We start from the raw sequence: 19,529 nt of genomic DNA on the forward strand, positions 1-19,529 counted from the left end.
CCCCCCCCCCCCGTGTATCATCCAGGACCCAGTCCTGCACATCACTGAGGCTCTGGAAAGAGTGCGCACGCACACAGCAGCAGCAGTGAGTCACAAGCAAAGCCTGCTTCAGTGACTCACTGAGAGGCCCTCCCTCTTCCTGTTCCTGCATCTGCCGCCCATCATCGCACAGCACCTCACCAGTGACAGCCGAACCGCAGCATAATGTATGCTAACAGGTGAGGAATGGGGCCCATTTGACCACGTGTAGCAGAGCAGAGCCCCCTGCTTCTCCAGTTAGCAGTAATACTGCTGCCAGCTGTCATTCACAACATTGCTATGCATGTCCATCGGGGCCCCTCCCTCTCTGGGCCCAGGTGCAGTTGCACTGGATGAACCGGCGGTATGTGCGCCCATGACAAGAATATAATTACTATAATACTGACCTCTGCGTGCAATAATAAAACTACTTCAATACTGCTCTTATGTACAAGATATACAGTATCTACTATACTACTGCCCCACAAGTACAAGAATATAACTACTATAATTATGTCCTATGCATAAGAATATTACTGCTGCAATACTGTCCCTATGAACAAGAATACAACTACTATAATACTGCTCATATGTATAAGACTATAAATACTAATACTGCCCCTATGTACAAGAATATTACTACTATAATACTGCTAATATGTAAAAGAATATTACTACTATAATACTGTCCCTTTGCACATGAATATAACTACTATAATATGGCTCCTATGTAGAAGAATATAACTACCATAATACTGCTCCTATGTACACAATTCCTGCCACAAATTTGTGCAGACATAACAAAGGCAAATAGGCAAAAATAGATGAATCAATAAAACCAATCATTTATTAATAAGTTTCATACATTTTTTTACAAAGAAATTTCTAAAAAAACCAAGGTACAAATGTAATGATAAATGCTCACAGAGTTAAGCTTTGTGCATCATAATCACATATCATACAAACATTTTTTTCCATTTTTTTGAATTTTTTATCCATATAAAATATCTTCAAATAATGTTCATTACTTAGGCATAAACTCATTTAGATATATATATTAATCTTCCGTCTAAATGTTTAAGGAAAAAGCCCAATAGTTCTAAAAGCAGAAGGAACACATCCTTAAATAAATAGTGTAAAATACACACTGCTGAAGGTAAGTAACAATTTCGCTGGGCTCCCTATATAATGTGTCTGCTGTGATAATCAAAGACAGAACTAACTAATCCTTAATGGAGTAATCACAATGCGTTAATGCTCAAATAGTAGCGACTTTTGTTCTCAGCGTTTCTTTATTCAATTGCAAATACTTACAAACAAAGATACATGATTGATGCATGAGCTTACTCAATTGTATAGATGTTATTTGTTAATAACTAATTGTTATAATTAGAGTTGAGCGACTTTTGTTTTTTTAGGGTCGCGTTTCGTTTCGTGAAACCCGACTTTTCCAAAAGTCGGGTCGAGCAAGATCGTCCGATTATAGGGAAAAGTCGGGGTCGTCCCGAAACACGAAACCCAATGTAAGTCAATGGGGAATAAAAGTCGGCAGTGAGAGGAGGACAGGAAACACACCTACAGTGCCCATTTGAATGCCAAAAGCATCAATTCTTCTTACTTAAGCTTGTCAACCTTAATTAACTTCATAATACAAGTTACGCACTGAAAAATGGGGGTTATTTGGCTACAGACTGTGGGGGGGAGGGCTGGCTCCAGGTTTTCATGTGCCCTGGGCGAAAGAGCGCCCCTTTAACACATACCACAACTCATCATGCTCCGATACGGCAGAGAAATAGCGGTATAGTACAATGAAAAATACCTCACTTTTTACATCTCATGACGAGGCCCATCTATTTCTCCATACAGAATCATTGGTCCCATATAATGTTTGAAACAGTATATGATGAGCTCCACATAATGCTATAGTATATGTTGGTCCCCATGGATGAAGCTCTACTGTCTTATGGGCCCAAATAATGCTCCAAACATAATGGGCCCCATTTCTAATGCTCTAGTGTATAATGGGCCCTGTAAATGCTGCTCCAGTGTCTGATGTCCACCTTTGGAATGTTCCAGTGTATGGTGGGCCCCATCTATCATTCTCAGACGGTGTTAGGCCCAGTATGGATTGCACGTTATTGCACAAAGGTTAGAAAGGGTACCGTATCCCCAGATAACATGTATGGATAGCGTACACATTCAAAATATATGTCTCAGGAGGCAGGCTCAGACGGTGTTAGGCCCAGTATGGATTGCACAAGATTGCACAAAGGTTAGAAAGGGTACCGTTTCCCCAGATAACATGTATGGATAGCGTACACATTCAAAATATATGTCTCAGGAGGCAGGCTCAGACGGTGTCAGGCACAGTATGGATTTGACAGCCCAGATTACACAGCGGAGGAGCAGGGAGAGGTAAAGATTGCAAATGCTGGGGCCCTGCCCAAGCAAGGGGGGCCCACTCGTGGGCGTCGGTACTGGCACTGGGCCCCTCATAGTACAGCGGTGTGTCTGACGGCGGGTGTGCACCACCACCGTCAGAGACACTTGATTGCACTATGAGGGACCCTGTGCCAGTGCCCGCGCCCAAGAGTCGGCCTACCCACCTGTCCAGGGCAACGGCACTCGCACGGTGTCATACGCTAGGTGGTGACCCCGGCCATGGGGGGGGAGGCAGCACAGTTAGGGAGTTTTAGAAAGTGGCATATGTTGATGTTGGACATTCAGCTGATGCAAAAGGCGAAATAGGTGAAGTACCAGGAAGAGGTGGACCAAAGCAAGCCATTTTTCTGTCACCCTATGTGTCATCAGGGGAAGGTGGGACAAAATCCTTGGAAACCCATGCATGGTTCATTTTAATGAAGGTTAGATCATCCACATTTTGGGTTGACAGACGGGTCCTTTATTCTGTCAGGATTGATCCAGCTGCACTGAAGACTCTTTCCGATAGCACACTTGCAGCTGGGCAAGCGAGCTCCTGTAAGGCATATTGGGCCAATTCAGGCCAGGTGTCCAGTTTAGCGGCCCAATAGTCAAAGGGGAATGACCTGTGTGGGAGAACATCGATATGGGAGGAAAAGTAGTTTGTAACCATAGTTGACAACTGCTGTCTCCTGTCACTTTCCATCGATGCAGTATTACCAGTTGTGTGAGCGGTATTTGAAAAATCAGTCCACAACATTGTCATGAAACCCCTGTCTCCAACGCCACTTCTGCTGTGTGCACCACGAACACCTCTGCCAAGCTGCCCCCGGCCCGTACGGCTCGTGTGAGAACCATCACCGCTGCTGTGTGCTGGGAATGCCTCAAGCAACCGATTTATCAGAGTTGCTTGTTTATTAGCCAATATTAGGTCAAGGTTCTCCTGTGGCATGATGTTTTGTAATTTGCCTTTATAGCGTGGATCCAGGATGCTGGCCAACCAGTAGTCGTCATCGTTCATCATTTTGGAAATGCGGGGGTCCCTTTTTAGGATCCGCAAGGCATAATCTGACTTGTGGGCCAATGTTCCCGGTGTCAATGATGCACTGCGAGTGCTGGGTGGAGGAGCACTTTCTGGCAAATCCACATCCCTCCAGTCACGCACAAACCCTGTACCAGACCTTGCCACGCCAACATTTTCACTTGCCCTACGAGATGCATCCTCCTCCCCTAAGTAATCATCCCCATCATCATCCTCCTCCTCCTCTTCTTCCTCCACCTCGTCCAGGAGAGGTCCCTGAGCAGACAATGGCTGAATGTCATCAAGGATTCCCTCCTCCTCTTCCTCCTCATCAACATTGGCTGCAGACGCCTGCTCCTTAAGGTGCGTCAAAGTTTGCATGAGCAGACGCATAAGTGGGATGCTCATGCTTAGGATGGCGTCGTCTGCGCTTACCAGCCGTGTGCATTCCTCAAAACACTGAAGGACTTTACAGAGGTCTTTCAGCTTCGACCACTGCACACCTGTCAACTCCATGTCTGCTCCCAAAGTGCCTGGCCGTGTATCCTCCCACAAATGCATTATGGCCTGCCTCTGCTCGCACAGCCGCTCCACCATGTGCAGGGTGGAGTTCCACCTTGTTGCAATGTCGATATTGAGGCGGTGGTTGGGAAGGTGGAGCAATCGCTGCAGCTTCTGCATACGAACGGAGTGTACAGGCGACCGGCGGATGTGCGCGCACAGTCTTCGCACCTTCTGGAGCAGGGCTGTTAACTCCGGATAATTTTTGAGGAAGCACCAGGTTCAAGGTGTGAGCCAAGCAAGGTATGTGGCTGAGTTTTGAAAGGGCTATGGCTGCCACAAAATTACGGCCGTTATCACTAACTACCTTGCCTGCCTCAAGATGTACACTGCCCAGCCACGACTCAGTTTGTCGCTTCAAGTACTCGGCCAGCACCTCGGCGGTGTGTCTGTCGCCCAAACACATCATCTGCAGCACAGCCTGCTGACGCTTTCCACTAGCTGCTCGATAGGGGGACCCATCGTGTGCAACAGTGGCAGCTGCAGATGGAGTGCTCGTACGACTGCGCTCTGTGGACGAGCTTTCGCTTCTGGAGGAGGAGGAGGGTCGAACGCCTACAGCCAACTGTTTCCTATACCGTGGGCTAGGCAGCACTGTCCCACCACCGCTGTCCCCTGTGGACCCTGCATCCACCACATTAACCCAGTGCGCAGTGATGGACACGTAACGGCCCTGGCCATGCCGACTGGACCATGCATCAGTTGTGAGGTGCACCTTTCCGCTCACTGACTGCTTGAGTGCATGGACAATGCGGTCTTTCACATGATGGTGGAGGGCTGGGATGGCTTTGCGAGAGAAGAAGTGGCGACTGGGTAGGTCATAGCGTGGTACTGCATAGGCCATGAGTTCGCGGAAAGCTGTGCTTTCCACCAACCGAAAGGGCATCATCTCAAACGAGATTAGTTTGGCAATGTGGGCGTTCAATCCCAGTGTACGCGGATGAGAGACTGAGTACTTTCTTGACCTACTCATAGTGTCTGGGAGGGTGAGCTGGACTTGAGAGCTGCATATGGTGGAAGTAGCGGTGGACAGGGCGGACTGAGAGAGGGTTGATGATGGTGATGGAGTTGGTGTTCTTTCTGATGGCCTAGAATCAGTCTTTCGTTGATATAACAGTGGGATTCCCTGACTGCTGTGGCCTTGCAACGACACCAACATTTGCTGCTGTGCTAACCGGTGGGCTTACAGTGGGGGAAACAATGTAGCGTTGCTGACTACTTTCGTTGTGATCAGTTGCACATGTGGCACTTGAGGTTTGGTGTTGTGTCCACGCTTGCAAGTGCATGCTGGTTAAATGTCTAAGCATGCAACTGGTATTCAAATTTTTCAGATTTTTCCCTCGGCTAAAGGTCTTTGCGCACTTCTTACAGATAACCTTGGCCTGATCATGAGGATTTTGGTCAAAAAAGTGCCACACTGCACTCTTCCTACTTTGGCAGACATTTTGCGGCCTAGCACGCTGTGATCTTTTGACCCTCTGGACAAGCTGTCCAGCAACTCTTTTGATGTTTGGAACCTGTCTTTGGAGTGCTCCGGGCCTGCCAGATAACAGCTGTTGCAATGTCGATGTCTGCTGTGGATGCTCCTCATCTGAGCTATTGGAAGCAGCACCCTCTTCCCCCAATGGATGCCAATCTGGGTCAACAACTGGGTCATCCATCACCTCCTCTTCTATGTCATGTGCACCTTCCTCTGTGTCACCGTGTATGGTGGTATAGTGTGCGGGAAGGGGCACCTGAGTCTCATCAGGGTCAGAATCTGGCTCTGTACACTGCGAGGACAATGTAGTGCTCTGAGTGAATGTACCAGCAGAATCATCCATCAGCGGCTGTGCATCAGTGCACTCCATGTCAGATTCATCTTGGCCTGGGTAATTCACCATTTCACTTGATAATCCAGGCATGGTATGTGAAAACAGCTCCATGGAGTAATCAGTAGTATGGCCTGCGTCATCCTTCAATCTTGGTTGGGGTGAAGGACACAAGGAAAGGTGTGGTTCATGAACATGAGCCTCCAATGACGACTCAGTGCTTTTACTTTTTACAACTGAAGAAGAGGAGGCGATAGAGCTGGAGGCTGAGTCAGCAATGTAAGACAAAACTTTTTCCTGATGCTCTGGCTTTAAAAGCGGTTTGCCAACTCCTAGAAAACTAAGCGTTCGAGGCCTTATGTAGCCAGACGATGACGCAGGCTCAACACCTCCTGCATTCGGTCCTATTTTGCTCTTGCCACTACCATCAGATCCACCACCAACACCATCATTACCAGCTGCCAACCCCCGCCCAATTCCACGGCCTCTTCCACCAGCCTTCCTCATTTTTGGTAGAAATGTAGACAAAATCCAACAAACTATATAGTAATGTAAAACAAGGTACAAGGTGTCTATAGGACAGGGGAGATTTTGAATTTCTGCAGACACTTGTGGACAGTTTTGGATTGTGTGAGGCCCACTGATATCTGAGCGCTATGTCACAGGCTTGATGGCACAGCTGTGACAAAAGTGACGAGAGGATAAGGGAGATTTTGAATTTCTGCAGACACTTGTGGACAGTTTTGGATTGTGTGAGGCCCACTGATATCTGAGCGCTATGTCACAGGCTCGATGGCACAGCTGTGACAAAAGTGACGAGAGGATAAGGGAGATTTTGAATTTCTGCAGACACTTGTGGACAGTTTTGGATTGTGTGAGGCCCACTGATATCTGAGCGCTATGTCACAGGCTTGATGGCACAGCTGTGACAAAAGTGACGAGAGGATAAGGGAGATTTTGAATTTCTGCAGACACTTGTGGACAGTTTTGGATTGTGTGAGGCCCACTGATATCTGAGCGCTATGTGACAGGCTCGATGGCACAGCTGTGACAAAAGTGATGAGAGGATAAGGGAGATTTTGAATTTCTGCAGACACTTGTGGACAGTTTTGGATTGTGTGAGGCCCACTGATATCTGAGCGCTATGTCACAGGCTCGATGGCACAGCTGTGACAAAAGTGACGAGAGGATAAGGGAGATTTTGAATTTCTGCAGACACTTGTGGACAGTTTTGGATTGTGTGAGGCCCACTGATATCTGAGCGCTATGTCACAGGCTTGATGGCACAGCTGTGACAAAAGTGACGAGAGGATAAGGGAGATTTTGAATTTCTGCAGACACTTGTGGACAGTTTTGGATTGTGTGAGGCCCACTGATATCTGAGCGCTATGTGACAGGCTCGATGGCACAGCTGTGACAAAAGTGATGAGAGGATAAGGGAGATTTTGAATTTCTGCAGACACTTGTGGACAGTTTTGGATTGTGTGAGGCCCACTGATATCTGAGCGCTATGTCACAGGCTTGATGGCACAGCTGTGACAAAAGTGACGAGAGGATAAGGGAGATTTTGAATTTCTGCAGACACTTGTGGACAGTTTTGGATTGTGTGAGGCCCACTGATATCTGAGCGCTATGTGACAGGCTCGATGGCACAGCTGTGACAAAAGTGATGAGAGGATAAGGGAGATTTTGAATTTCTGCAGACACTTGTGGACAGTTTTGGATTGTGTGAGGCCCACTGATATCTGAGCGCTATGTCACAGGCTCGATGGCACAGCTGTGACAAAAGTGACGAGAGGATAAGGGAGATTTTGAATTTCTGCAGACACTTGTGGACAGTTTTGGATTGTGTGAGGCCCACTGATATCTGAGCGCTATGTCACAGGCTCGATGGCACAGCTGTGACAAAAGTGATGAGAGGATAAGGGAGATTTTGAATTTCTGCAGACACTTGTGGACAGTTTTGGATTGTGTGAGGCCCACTGATATCTGAGCGCTATGTCACAGGCTCGATGGCACAGCTGTGACAAAAGTGACGAGAGGATAAGGGAGATTTTGAATTTCTGCAGACACTTGTGGACAGTTTTGGATTGTGTGAGGCCCACTGATATCTGAGCGCTATGTCACAGGCTCGATGGCACAGCTGTGACAAAAGTGACGAGAGGATAAGGGAGATTTTGAATTTCTGCAGACACTTGTGGACAGTTTTGGATTGTGTGAGGCCCACTGATATCTGAGCGCTATGTCACAGGCTCGATGGCACAGCTGTGACAAAAGTGACGAGAGGATAAGGGAGATTTTGAATTTCTGCAGACACTTGTGGACAGTTTTGGATTGTGTGAGGCCCACTGATATCTGAGCGCTATTTCACAGGCTCGATGGCACAGCTGTGACAAAAGTGACGAGAGGATAAGGGAGATTTTGAATTTCTGCAGACACTTGTGGACAGTTTTGGATTGCGTGAGGCCCACTGATATCTGAGCGCTATGTCACAGGCTCGATGGCACAGCTGTGACAAAAGTGACGAGAGGATAAGGGAGATTTTGAATTTCTGCAGACACTTGTGGACAGTTTTGGATTGTGTGAGGCCCACTGATATCTGAGCGCTATGTCACAGGCTCGATGGCACAGCTGTGACAAAAGTGACAAGAGGATAAGGGAGATTTTGAATTTCTGCAGACACTTGTGGACAGTTTTGGATTGTGTGAGGCCCACTGATATCTGAGCGCTATGTCACAGGCTCGATGGCACAACTGTGACAAAAGTGACGAGAGGATAAGGGAGATTTTGAATTTCTGCAGACACTTGTGGACAGTTTTGGATTGTGTGAGGCCCACTGATATCTGAGCGCTATGTCACAGGCTCGATGGCACAGCTGTGACAAAAGTGACGAGAGGATAAGGGAGATTTTGAATTTCTGCAGACACTTGTGGACAGTTTTGTATTGTGTGAGGCCCACTGATATCTGAGCGCTATGTCACAGGCTCGATGGCACAGCTGTGACAAAAGGGACTAGAGGATAAGGGAGATTGGATTGCTTTTAAAAAAGCAGTTTGCGGAGCAGTGGGTAAACAGCAATGCCAGCCTGTCAGGAAGCCTTAAAAGGCAGCCCAACAACCAACACCACTGATACACCACAATATAGCCTCCCCTTGCACTGCACACACAGTGACTGGTGTGTTGTGCAGGCCAAATTGCTAGCAGCAGAAGCAGTTTTTTTTTCTTCTCAGGACAAAAAAAAAAAATTGGGATTGCTTTTAAAAAAGCAGTTTGCGGAGCAGTGGGTAAACAGCAATGCAGGAATGTCAGGAAGCCTTAGAAGGCAGCCCAACAACCAACACCACTGATACACCACTATATAGCCTCCCCTTGCACTGCACACACAGTGACTGGTGTGTTGTGCAGGCCAAATCGCTAGCAGCAGAAGCAGTTTTTTTGTCTTCTTCCCTGCCTAACGCTCTCCCTACAGAATCAGCAGCAACCTCTCCCTATACTGAGATCGGCAGAAGTAAGATGGCGGTCGGCGTGCACGCCCTTTTATACCCCCTGTGACGCCCACCAAAGCAAGCCAATCACTTGCATGCCCTTCTGAAAGATGGTGGTGACCCCTGCCTATGTCATCACGTTGCCCACAGTGTCCGTGGATCCTGATTGGCTGAAAAAGAGCGCAAAACAAACTTTTGAAACTCGACTTTGGCGCGTAAGTCGCCGACCTCGTGGCCGACCTCATCCTAGGGTCGGGTTTCGTTTCATGAAACCCGACTTTGCCAAAAGTCGGCGACTTTTGAAATTTTTCGACCCGTTTCGCTCAACTCTAGTTATAATAAAGGAACAGCCTAATTATATTTACCGCAGGGAAAATTACTCCTCAATTCAAACATATCAGATGCCTAGTGCAGAGAACTACAGGTTAATCACTGCTTACTCATGTGCCCTGCTTCATGTGCCGGCTATACTGATCCAAGTTAAAGTGAGCTATTCCTGCATGATGTAACAATGCAATACTGCTTAAAATTAACAACAACTTACATGTATAGAACTTCAGTGGCTCTCTCATACACGTACCCGGCTACCCCTACAGCGCCATTTCGCCATACTGGCTTCCTCAATAGGGGGCGTATATGTGTGCTAAACACATGTCCATCTATAAATAGCACTAGTTACAGCTGCAGCTCATGTCGGTCCACCTGGCTTGTAATTGCGCATGCGTGATTACCAAGGACTTACCATATAAAAAAGGTTTCCTAAGTTACCGCTCATGGGACCCAAGCGTAGTTCGCTATAAGTCCCTTCATTGAGCAGACTTGGAAGCCGTGGGTTGTCCCGAACTGCGCATGCGCTAGCCAGGTGCCGAAACCGAACTGTATTAGGCAAGAAAATTTATAAATAAACAAGTGCGGTGCCAAAAATCCTGAGTGTATAATCTTGTAAAGGTAAAAATAAAAAATATCAATATAACCATAATAGAAAAATACTCATATCATTTATACAGTAAAAAACTGCCACAATATCACCAATATTTTAACTAAATAAGTACAAAATTAATAATATTCGATACAAAACCAATATCAGTGTAATAAACAGACATTACAATTAATCAAAAATAACAATAAAAGAGAACAATTATGTGATTATGTTTCACAAAGCTTAACTCTGTGAGCATTTATCATTACATTTGTACCTTGGTTTTTTAGAAATTTCCTTGTAAAACATTTTATGAAATTTATTAATAAATGATTGGTTTTATTGATTCATCTATTTTTGCCTATTTGCCTTTGTTATGTTTGCACACATTTGTGGCAGAAATTGAGATATAATATACTGAATTGAGGTGGCTATTATTTTTGGACTATTTTGTTATGTATCCTATGTACACGAATACAACTACTATAATACTGCCCCTATGTACAAGAATATAACTATTACAGTGGGGCAAAAAAGTATTTAGTCAGTCAGCAATAGTGCAAGTTCCACCACTTAAAAAGATGAGAGGCATCTGTAATTTACATCATAGGTAGACCTCAACTATGGGAGACAAACTGAGAAAAAAAAATCCGGAAAATCACATTGTCTGTTTTTTTTTCATTTTATTTGCATATTATGGTGGAAAATAAGTATTTGGTCAGAAACAAGCAATCAAGATTTCTGGCTCTCACAGACCTGTAACTTCTTCTTTAAGAGTCTCCTCTTTCCTCCACTCATTACCTGTAGTAATGGCACCTGTTTAAACTTGTTATCAGTATAAAAAGACACCTGTGCACACCCTCAAACAGTCTGACTCCAAACTCCACTATGGTGAAGACCAAAGAGCTGTCAAAGGACACCAGAAACAAAATTGTAGCCCTGCACCAGGCTGGGAAGACTGAATCTGCAATAGCCAACCAGCTTGGAGTGAAGAAATCAACTGTGGGAGCAATAATTAGAAAATGGAAGACATACAAGACCACTGATAATCTCCCTCGATCTGGTGCTCCACGCAAAATCCCACCCCGTGGGGTCAGAATGATCACAAGAACAGTGAGCAAAAATCCCAGAAGCACGCGGGGGGACCTAGTGAATGAACTGCAGAGAGCTGGGACCAATGTAACAAGGCCTACCATAAGTAACACACTACGCCACCATGGACTCAGATCCTGCAGTGCCAGACGTGTCCCACTGCTTAAGAGTGTACATGTCCGGGCCCGTCTGAAGTTTGCTAGAGAGCATTTGGATGATCCAGAGGAGTTTTGGGAGAATGTCCTATGGTCTGATGAAACCAAACTGGAACTGTTTGGTAGAAACACAACTTGTCGTGTTTGGAGGAAAAAGAATACTGAGTTGCATCCATCAAACACCATACCTACTGTAAAGCATGGTGGTGGAAATATCATGCTTTGGGGCTGTTTCTCTGCAAAGGGGCCAGGACGACTGATCCGGGTACATGAAAGAATGAATGGGGCCATATATCGTGAGATTTTGAGTGCAAACCTCCTTCCATCAGCAAGGGCATTGAAGATGAAACGTGGCTGGGTCTTTCAACATGACAACACCGCCAGGGCAACGAAGGAGTGGCTTCGTAAGAAGCATTTCAAGGTCCTGGAGTGGCCTAGCCAGTCTCCAGATCTCAACCCTATAGAAAACCTTTGGAGGGAGTTGAAAGTCCGTGTTGCCAAGCGAAAAGTCAAAAACATCACTGCTCTAGAGGAGATCTGCATGGAGGAATGGGCCAACATACCAACAACAGTGTGTGGCAACCTTGTGAAGACTTACAGAAAACGTTTGACCTCTGTCATTGCCAACAAAGGATATATCACAAAGTATTGAGATGAAATTTTGTTTCTGACCAAATACTTATTTTCCACCATAATATGCAAATAAAATGAAAAAAAAACAGACAATGTGATTTTCTGGATTTTATTTTTTCAGTTTGTCTCCCATAGTTGAGGTCTACCTATGATGTAAATTACAGACGCCTCTCATATTTTTAAGTGGTGGAACTTGCACTATTGCTGACTGACTAAATACTTTTTTGCCCCACTGTATATTACTGTTCTTATGTACAAGAATATAACTACTATAATACTGCCCCTAAGTAAAAGAATATAAGTACTATAATACTGCTTCCTATGTACAAGAATATAACTATTATAATACTGCCCCCTATGTACAAGAATATAACTTTTATAATACTGCCCCTATGTACAAGAATGTAACTACTATAATAATGTTCCTATGTGCTGGAATATAACCACTGCAATACTACTCCTATGTACAAGAATATAACTACTATAATACTGCTCCTATGTACAAGAATATAACTACTGTTATATTCTATTATATTCTACTGTTCTATGTCCTATTGGACAAACAATCAGCAGATTTGGGTTCCAGTATCATCTCTATGCTGATGACACCCAATTATAAACTTCTTCCCCTGACATCACCCCTACCCTAATTCAAAATACCAAGGATTGTCTGTCTGCTGTCTCTAGCATCATGTCCTCCCTCTATCTGAAACTAAATCTCTCTAAAACTGAACTTCTTGTGTTTCTCCCCTCTACTAACCTCACTCTACCTAACATCAAAATAACCCTGGAGGGTTCAACCATAACTCCCAAGCAGCATGCCCGCTGTCTTGGGGTCATATTCGACACTGAACTTTCCTTTACTCCGTACATCCGATCACTCAGTCGCTCTTGTCACCTGCATCTTAAAAACATCTCCAGAATCCGACCTTTTCTCACCTTTGAAACTGCTAAGACTCTTACTGTCGCTCTTATTCATTCTCGTCTGGACTACTGCAACTCTCTTCTGATCGGTCTCCCTCTTACCAAACTTTCTCCTCTCCAATCCATCTTGAATGCGGCAGCCAGGGTCATATTTCTGTCCAGCCGCTTCACCGATGCCTCCATCTTGTGCCAGTCATTACACTGGCTACCTATTCGCTACAGGGTCCAGTATAAACTCATCTCTCTCACCCACAAAGCTCTCCACTGTTCTGCACCGCCTTATATCTCCTCCCTCATCTCTGTCTATCGCCCTACACGTGCCCTCCGTTCTACAAATGACCTAAGACTAACATCCCCCGTAATCCGAACCTCGCACCTCCGTCTCCAAGACTTCTCTCGTGCTGCTCCAGCTCTCTGGAATGCACTTCCCCAGACGATCAGACTGATACCTAGCCCTGACCTATTCAAGCGCGCTTTGAAAACCCATCTCTTCAAAGAAGCCTATCACATCAACTACTCAGCAAGCTAACTTTGCCCTGTTCCCTCCTTCCAAATATTATTCTGAATCTGCACCCTACTATTCATCTGTCTCCACACCCTTCATGCACATGATAACTGCACTTGATACTTGTCTATTGCACTTAAACACACGGGCTGATGACCGGATCATGCAGCTTTATATGAAAATCCCTATTATAATTGCCAGACCTGAATTAACAAGCATTTCTCACCTACTGTGTCCCCCCATTTCCTTGTAGATTGTAAGCTTGCGAGCAGGGACCTCACTCCTAATGTCATTGTTTGAATTGTCTTAACTTGTATTGAATTTATTGTCTGTACATGTCCCCGCTTAATTGTAAAGTGCTGCGGAATATGTTGGCGCTATATAAATAAAAATTATTATTATTATTATTATTATTATTATTATTACTGCAATACTACTCCTATGTACAAGAATATAACTACTATAATACTACCCCTATATACAAGAATATAAATACTGCAATACTACTCCTATGTACAAGAATATATCTAATATACTACTGCTTCGTAAGTACAAGAATATAACTACAGTAATTCTGTCATATGTATAAGAATATAACGGCTATAAAATTGCTCATATGTATAAGATTATAACTATAATACTGTCCCCTATGCACAAGAATATAACTACTATAATACTGCCTCTATGTACAAGAATACAACAACTACAATGCTGCCCCTACGGACATGAATATAACTACTATAATGTGGCTCCTTTGTAGAAGAATATAACTACTATTGTACTGCCCCAAGGAACATGAACATAACTACTATAATATGGCTCCTATGTAGAAGTATATAACTACCATAATACTGCTCCTATGAACAAGAATATAGCTGCTATAATACTGCCCCTATGTACAAGAATATAGCTACTATAACACTGTTCCTTATGTACAAGAATATAACTATTATAATACTGCCCCTATATTCAAGAATATACCTACTATAAGTCTGCCCCTTTGTTCAAGAATATAACTACTATAATACTGTTCCTATGTACAAGAATATAACTACTATAATACTGCCCCTATGTACAAGAATATAACTAATATAATACTGCCCCTATGTGCAAGAATATAACTAATATAATACTGCCTCCATGTACAAGAATATAACTAATATAATACTGCCCCTATGTACAAGAATATAACTAGTATAATACTGCCCCTATGTACATGAATATAACTACTATAATACTGCCTCCATGTACAAGAATATGACAACTATAACATTGATCCTATGTACAAGAATATAACTACTATAATACTGCCTCCATGTGCAAGAATATAACTAATATAATACTGCCCCTATGTGCAAGAATATAACTACTATAATACTGCCTCCATGTACAAGAATATAACTAATATAATACTGCCCCTATGTACAAGAATATAACTACTATAATACTGCCCCTATGTACAAGAATATAACTACTATAATACTGCTCCTATGTACAAGAATATAACTACTATAATACTTCTCCTATGTACAAGAATATAACTACTGTAATACTGCCGCCTATGTACAAGAATATAGCTACTATAATACTGCCCCTATGTACAAGAATATAACAACTATAATACTGATCCTATGTACAAGAATATAACTACTATAATACTGCCTCCATGTGCAAGAATATAACTAATATAATAGTGCCCCTATGTGCAAGAATATAACTACTATAATACTGCCCCTATGTACAAGAATATAACTAATATAATACTGCCCCTATGTACAAGAATATAACTACTATAATACTGCCCCTATGTACAAGAATATAACTACTATAATACTGCCCCTATGTACAAGATCATAACTACTATAATACTACCTCCATGTACAAGAATGTAACTACTTTAATACTGCCCCTATTTACAAGTATATAACTAGTATAATATTGCCCCATGTGCTAACACCTTTGAACAGTAATATATTTCTTAATTTTTTTTTATTAGTTGTGTTTGTTTTCCAGATAAACATGTCATTCTTGATAACAGTGTTTATGCTTGGAACGGTTCCTGTGCCATTTTACCATGTACCATTACTAGTTACGCAGCCATTGACTATTACATGTGGTATTTTAATCCAGAATATAATTCTGTAACTCAGAATTTTACTGGAGCAATCATTTATCAAAGTAATATACCCTCACAGTCGAAAAATGTAGTTTATTTTGGAAAAACAGCAAAGGACTGCACCATAATAATTACCGACCTTCAGAAAAAGGACACTGGATATTACCATCTCAGACTCATTGGGAAACTTGAGAAATATGGGAAAAGTGATGACTTTAAATGGATGTCAAAGTCCAATTTTAGCCTCAGCGTGTCTCGTAAGTATCCTTTATTCTTCTAAATGTTTTTATTAGAGGTCTTGTCACTATATGCAGATATTGATTCGCTGAAAAGTGCCTGTTTCTTGAAAATGCATACATTGTGCACTGAAAATCAGCAATTAAAAAATTGTAAAGCTGTCCAATAAGTAGTGATGACTGGTCTGTTGCTCTATCCAGTCCTCCATGGCAGCCGGTCTTCATTTTTCCACTGAGCATCCTCAGCCCTGCAATATGCATGCCCTTGGTCGTTTCTCCACCTCGCATTTTGATAGCATAATTTGCGAGGTCTAGTAACCCAGGATGCCTGGCCAAGGTTGGCGCTTTCAGAAGTAGAGACAGGCTGCCACAGACGACAGGACTGGATGCTGAATCAGAACAGTGTGAATTGAGTTACTCACCTCTAGTGTACATAAATACAAAAATAAGAGAAACCTAATCAGTCCCGGGTCTGATCCGATGAGAGAATTTGAATTTTAGCATGCCTAATCTTCTTTTTTGAAAATTCCCTTTCTAGAGAGGAAGAGGACATGAAAATTAGTAAATTAGTGCCACCTATTGCAAGTAGCAATTCTAAAAGTCATTAATAATCCTTCAATGACCTTTGGCACATGACTTGGGATAAAAACCCAACCAGAATCTCAATTTGCAGACACGTGTTTCAGGATCTTGGCCCTCCTCAGTGCAAAGCATGAGATCTGATTTGGCTGGATGAGAAACCTCAAACTGGGGTCAAAGAAATAAGATTTTTCCTTATGGAGTGAGATGTGCCTGACGTGTCGGTGTAAAGTGACTTATAGGCCATGCAATACTAACACCCCCAAAACAATTATCTGCAAATTGAGATTCTGGTTTGACTTTTATCCTAAGTCAAGTGACAAGTCTTGTTAATTGGTTAATATTGACTCTTAGAATTGCTTCTTCCAATAAGTGGCAATAGAGTCCAAGTGCTCTTACTGAATGATAATGACAATCGGCAAGTTTAATTTCCCAGAGAAGATTGGTATAGGTTTGCAGTACCTATAAGCCTCCTTCATCAAGACAAATGTTACCCCTTAGAAGCCAAATCCTCTCTTTCCACAGACAATAAGCCAGCAATGGTTCAAAAGGGTTGTTTTACAGTTGTGGTCAAAAGTATTGACACCCCTGCAATTTTGTCAGATAATACTCAGTTTCTTCCTGAAAATGATTGCAAACACAAATTCTTTGGTATTATTATCTTCATTTAATTTGTCTTAAATGAAAAAACACAAAAAGAATTGTCCTAAAGCCAAATTGGATATAATTCCACACCAAACATAAAAGAGGGTGGACAAAAGTATTGGCACTGTTCGAAAAATCATGTGATGCTTCTCTAATTTGTGTAATTAACAGCACCTGTAACTTTCCTGTGGCACCTAACAGGTGTTGGCAATAACTAAATCACACTTGCAGCCAGTTAACATGGATTAAAGTTGACTCAACCTCTGTCCTGTGCCCTTGTGTGTACCACATTGAGCATGGAGAAAAGAAAGAAGACCAAAGAACTGTCTGAGGACTTGAGAAACCAAATTGTGAGGAAGCATGAGCAATCTTAAGGCTACAAGTCCATCTCCAAAGACCTGAATGTTCCTGTGTCTACCATGCGCAGTGTCATCAAGAAGTTTAAAGCCCATGGCACTGTGGCTGACCTCCCTAGATGTGGACGGAAAAGAAAAATTGACAAGAGATTTCAACGCAAGATTGTGCGGATGCTGAATAAAGAACCTCGACTAACATCCAAACTAGTTCAAGCTGCCCTGCTGTCCGAGCGTACAACAGTGTCAACCCGTACTATCTGTCGGCGTCTGAATGAAAAGGGACTGTATGGTAGGAGACCCAGGAAGACCCCACTTCTTACCCCGAGACATAAAAAAGCCAGGCTGGAGTTTGCCAAAACTTACCTGAAAAAGCCTAAAACGTTTTGGAAGAATGTTCTCTGGTCAGATGAGACAAAAGTAGAGCTTTTTGGGCAAAGGCATCAACATGGAGTTTACAGGAGAAAAAAAAGAGGCATTCAAAGAAAAGAACACGGTCCCTACAGTCAAACATGGCAGAGGTTCCCTGATGTTTTGGGGTTGCTTTGCTGCCTCTAGCACTGGACTGCTTGACCATGTGCATGGCATTATGAAGTCAGAAGACTACCAACAAATTTTGCAGCATAATGTAGGGCCCAGTGTGAGAAAGCTGGGTCTCCCTCCGAGGTCATGGGCCTTCCAGCAGGAGAATGACCCAAAACACACTTCAAAAAGCACTAGAAAATGGTTTGAGAGAAAGCACTGGAGACTTCTAAGGGGGCCAGCAATGAGTCCAGACCTGAATCCCATAGAACACCTGTGGAGAGATCTAAAAATGGAAGTTTAGAGAAGGCACCCTTCAAATATCAGGACCTGGAGTAGTTTGCCAAAGAAGAATGGTCTAAAATTCTAGCAGAACATTGTAAGAAACGCATTGATGGTTACCGGAAGCGGTTGGTCGCAGTTATTTTGACTAAAGGTTGTGCAACCAAGTATTAGGCTGAGGGTGCCAATACTTTTGTCTGGCCCATTTTTGGAGTTTTGTGTGAAATGATCAATGTTTTGCTTTTTGCTTCATTCTCTTTTGCGTTTTATCATTTAAGACAAATTAAATGAAGATAATAATACCAAAGAATTTGTGTTTGCAATCATTTTCAGGAAAAAACTGAGTATTATCTGACAGAATTGCAGGGGTGTCAATACTTTTGGCCACAACTGTATGTTACTCCCATGGATCCAGCACTGATCATTATGATAGTCATGCCCACTCCAAAAGTGGTTGCTTCCTCTGGATGTCAAAAGACTTCTAAAATCTGGATGAACACATCATCAGATTTTTCTCTCTATGAGCTTAAGCTGTCCTGTGACATCCAGAAGAAAGCCAGAGAAGACGACCGCAAAGGCTTGTGCTGGATTCACAGGGGATCAGTTGAGTCTGCCTCCATTTGTCATTTTTAAGAAATCTATTGATAAGAAAAAACATTTTCCCTTTTTCACTATTGAAGACACATGCACACTCAATTGATTTGGTAGGGAATTATAAAAGAAAAGCTAACAGCTGAACATCTAACATCTGTTTTCTAGGATTACAGAGTGTGACTCTGGGAAATCAGCTGATTGTCAATTCTGAATAGGGTTATCTATGATTATATAACATTAATAAAGAGGTTGTTGCACAAACAAAGTCCATTTTAATTAATTTAAATAATAGATTTTAGAATAATAAGTTCCACAATTGGATGTAAAAAAAAAAGTTCCTTTGCTGAGATAATCTTGTAAATGTGCCCCTGCTGTGTACTGTGTAATGGCCAACCATGCAGACCTGCTGAAGTTAATGGACAGAGCATACTATATTTGCTGGCTAGTTGGTAAGAAAATGTCAATTATGATAAGTAAATACACAGACAAGACAGCACGGGCTCACAACTGCAGCTTTCAGAGGTAACACACTTCCATTTCTAAGGAAACACATCTCCCTGCCTGTTTTATCACAGGAGTATCTTCAACCCTCAGAGGTCATCATAAATTAAGTCAGTGAGTTATGAGAAACAGTGGTCATTGAGCTTGTATGTGTTA

At 43.0% G+C, this 19,529-nt stretch overlaps 1 protein-coding gene across 1 annotated transcript in view; it reads left to right on the forward strand.

The window, feature by feature from the left end:
- Positions 1-19,529, forward strand: part of CD22 (CD22 molecule) — a 68,364-nt gene that overhangs the window by 31,973 nt on the left and 16,862 nt on the right. The window contains exon 2 of the mRNA XM_073570574.1: positions 15,559-15,918. Coding sequence (XP_073426675.1) covers positions 15,559-15,918 — 360 coding nt within the window. The remainder of the gene's footprint in view (positions 1-15,558; positions 15,919-19,529) is intronic.

This window comes from Dendrobates tinctorius, unplaced genomic scaffold (genome assembly GCF_039654945.1).
Source record: "Dendrobates tinctorius isolate UK_male_01 unplaced genomic scaffold, ASM3965494v1 ptg000028l, whole genome shotgun sequence".
Taxonomy (NCBI): domain Eukaryota; kingdom Metazoa; phylum Chordata; class Amphibia; order Anura; family Dendrobatidae; genus Dendrobates; species Dendrobates tinctorius.